General features: G+C 56.5%; 1 protein-coding gene across 1 annotated transcript; it reads left to right on the top strand.

Annotated features, from left to right (window-relative positions):
- Positions 1–1,459: 1,459 nt before the first annotated feature.
- Positions 1,460–3,394, top strand: SPBR_05733 (uncharacterized protein; the record flags this gene model as incomplete). Its single annotated transcript, XM_040763996.1, has 2 exons — positions 1,460–1,627; positions 1,688–3,394. 2 exons carry the CDS (start codon positions 1,460–1,462, stop codon positions 3,392–3,394), a joined length of 1,875 nt encoding a protein of 624 aa, XP_040621927.1.
- Positions 3,395–3,618: the final 224 nt, after the last annotated feature.

The raw sequence follows: 3,618 nt of genomic DNA, 5'->3' as shown, positions 1-3,618 counted from the left end.
AAAATAACAAATAATCATAAATACAAACATAAAACATAGAAACATAAAACTAAAATTAACAAGATTATCTCCTTGCCTCACATGTCCTCTCTCCGCAGCATATCAAAGTGCCCAATCACTCGGGTGCAGTTTCGTTATCACAGAATTCGCTAGTTAGCAATGAATGGTCGTCTGATGCAACGAGTCAACGGGAAGATGCGTGCAACGACAGCCAACCATACTCCAGGGACTCCAGTCCGCCTATTAGCTCCCTCCCTGTTTCTTCTTCTGTTATTTACTGTGCTCTCTGGTATCTTGGCGCGTTTGCAACGGTTCACTGTATGCTTCAGTGCCACTCCGGTGACTCACTAATAAAACCAGTCAGACAGAGAAGAGGCCAAGCACCAAGGCATTCTCTGTACGGAGTACGACAAAACATGCCATAGTCCGTCTTGTATCATACAAAGCTTGCGGAGTGCCCTTGAGGTTCTCAAGGCTTAGACGACAGATGGGGCGAGGCGGTGTTTGTACAAAGTGGGAGGGGGCGGTGTTAACTGCAGGGCCAGTGGGGAGAGTAGTCTTTAGCGGCCAATGACAATGGCCTGTGCCATTTTACGCTGAAAACGGAAGACACGCAAGGCTACAAAGGGATGCACACAAATACAACTACACAAAGACCTAACAAAAACGATGCGACTTCTTTGAGGGAACGAGTTCATTTCGTCGCTGTCAATCTTCACAATGCATCTCTTCTATGGTTCACGGCGTATGGAGCACTTCATCTCTCATTCGCTACTCATAAACCCCAGTGACTCAACAGGGGAATCCGTAGTGACCAAGCATGGTAGGCCTCCACGACGATCACGATACCAAGCACGCATTGGCCTTGGTCACCGATCTGATCCAGCCATGAGCGTGACACAAAAGGAAGAGGGCTCTTTTGAACTGCATGCTCTCTCCTTCTATTGGCAGACCTAGTGGAGCGAGGCAGAAAGGTTGATCGCAAGCCATACAGAGCAGGATTGGACAGGAAAGGAGCGACTGGAAGTTGTGTTATGCATCGAGGACGGAGATGGAGGAAGTGACGTGGGATGAATGAACTGGAGCGTGGCTGCCCAGCCAAACTCCTTTTGAAATAAATAAATAAATTCAACAGGCCCCTACTATCATCAACTTGTATTTACGTCTCGCTTGTTTATTTATGGTATACCAGCTCGAGCGTTGTCTTTGTCTGATCCCTTTGTCCTGTTGTCTTTGCGAGCCGCCTGGTCGAAAACAGCTTTTTGATAACCCCCCTTGCTTTATTTTGGTTCCCTGGAGAGCCGTTCGAGGCGTTCATTATTTTCTTTGGTTGGTATTTTGATATTCGGCCCAGTTGAGCTTTTGTTTGATCGTTCATCAGCTTATATACTCTCCGCCCAGTTCTTCCCGTCATCTTGCGATTCCACACCCGCTGGCACTGTTTACACACTCAGCTATCATGCCTCTCAGACGCCAAGCAATCACTCTTCGGCGCGAGCCAACGCCCCCCAAGGGCTTCTTCCGACTGCCGTGGGAGTTGCAGCAGCACATTTACGAGCTCAGCCTGATCGAGCTACCACGGTGGGAGAAGATTCACAAGGCCGACTGCAGCCTGATTGCCTCAGATGTACGTCCACGCAAACGTGCTGTCCACCCGCATCTGTTCCACATGAATGGCTAACCGTAGAAGTCGTATTCGTGCGAGCGGCCACCCTTTGTCGACAAGGACCTAATTTACTCGCCACTCGACAACTGCCACTGTGCAAAGCGCCACAGTCTCAATGTCCTTCTCGCCAACCGGCAAGTCTACCGCGAGGCGGCACCTGTCCTGTGGTCGCGCAACGTGTTTTGTTTCCACCGGGGCGACCATTTCGTCAACGACGTGGGCAAGAATCTGCGGCCAGCGCACCGCCTGATGCTGCGGCATGTGTCGATCTTGATGTACACAAACGACTCGCTGCCCAACGAGAACGAGACGAGCTTCACGCAGACATACACCAGCAATATGTGGGATACCATCCTGCAGTGCAACAGCCTGCGCACGCTCGAGGTCAGCCACGTCCTGTGCGGTAATCGGCAGGCGGACCACTTCAACTGTCTGCGAAAACAGCTGCCCCAGCTCGAATCGTTCCGTCTGACCACACTCATGGCCTACCGGGTGTGGCCACGGCGCGACCAGAGCGAGCCTCTCGGCCGCCGGCCGTCGCCAAGGGAGGCGGCGACCGGCGACAACAACGGTAACAACAACTCGACACCTGCCGCTGATCAGACCTTTATCCCTTTCCACGACGTCACACCCGCACCGCCACCGCCACCGCCTGCCGAGCACTACTTGGTGCTGAACCCAAACCTGGCCGGCTACGACTACAGCTACATTCGTGACGTGTCGCGGACGTTGTGGTTCAAGGCGGGTCTGGAGGTCGACGTCGACACCCTCTGTGGCGCCCTCGCCACAGGGCCCGGCGCCTACACTGACCTCCTACGGAACTTCCGCACCAACTTCCTCGTACACTTGCGCTTCGCGCTGGCCCGGCTGCCCGAGGCCTGGGCGCGTGACCACCCGCCCGCCCGGCCGTACCAGCCGTTGCCCCGCCGCGCCGCCGACCAGCGCGTGGCTCCCAACTCCGACTCGGACAACCCCCGCCTGTTCGCCTGGGACCCCATGCACGGTGCCTCCGTATACAACCCCAAGGCCATCCGGCTCGTGTCGGCGCGCATCCCCGAGCACATGCGCGACGCGCCCGTCCACCAGACCGTCACGCTCCGCGACGGTCGGTCATTGTCCGTGCAAATTATGGGTTTGCCCGTCAGCAGGGCCTTCCGGATCCAGCGGTTCCGGGAGCGCCAGCGCATCGTGCACCGGGCGCACGCCGCCGGGCGGCTGACGGCCCGCGAGGCGGCTGTCGAGGCGGCCGTCGAAAAACTGGTCCAGGAGCGCCGCGCCGCCAAGGCAGCCAAGAGCCAGCAAACCATGGAGCGCGAAGTGACAAACGAAATGGCCGACCGCTGGTGGCGCAAAATGGACCGCGAAGCGACGCGCAAGGCCGAGGCGCGCGTGGCGCGGGCGGACGCGCGGCTACGTGCAGCAGAGCAGGATGAGGAGTTGTTCGCGCAGCGGATGGCGGCACGAAAACGCGTCAGCTCGAGCTTGAGCTACATGGACGGCTACGGCGACAGCGACGACGACGACGACGAATCCAGTGCCAACGAGATCGGCACCGAGGAGCACAACTGCGCAGCGCCTTGGCCGCGGCAGAAGCAGGCCGAGGCGCGTGGGGTCAAGAAGGGCTCCAAGAACAAAAAGCAGGGCCGGCCAGTCGGTGCGAAGGCGTCGCGAGACCCGGCACGCGCCGAGATTGCGCACTGGATACGGAGCGGGGACGTCAGCGACTGAAGTGGTAGCGGAGTTCCGTGCCTCCGCTGTATGAATAATGTCAAGAGGCCATGTAGTCTTCATTTGTTTGTTTTTGTTTTTATTTCTATTATGTATTGTTAATATTTCTTATGTATGATTCGTCTTTCTTAGGTCTACTTTCTCCTACTCTGCCGGCCGTCCGTTCTCACTGTTTGAGCCAGCCAACGCTGGTCCACGGATCCGCAACACGGCACACGGTCGCG

Source organism: Sporothrix brasiliensis, assembly GCF_000820605.1.
Source record: "Sporothrix brasiliensis 5110 chromosome Unknown Cont15, whole genome shotgun sequence".
NCBI lineage: Eukaryota > Fungi > Ascomycota > Sordariomycetes > Ophiostomatales > Ophiostomataceae > Sporothrix > Sporothrix brasiliensis.
This window is presented reverse-complemented; position numbering and strand designations above follow the sequence as displayed.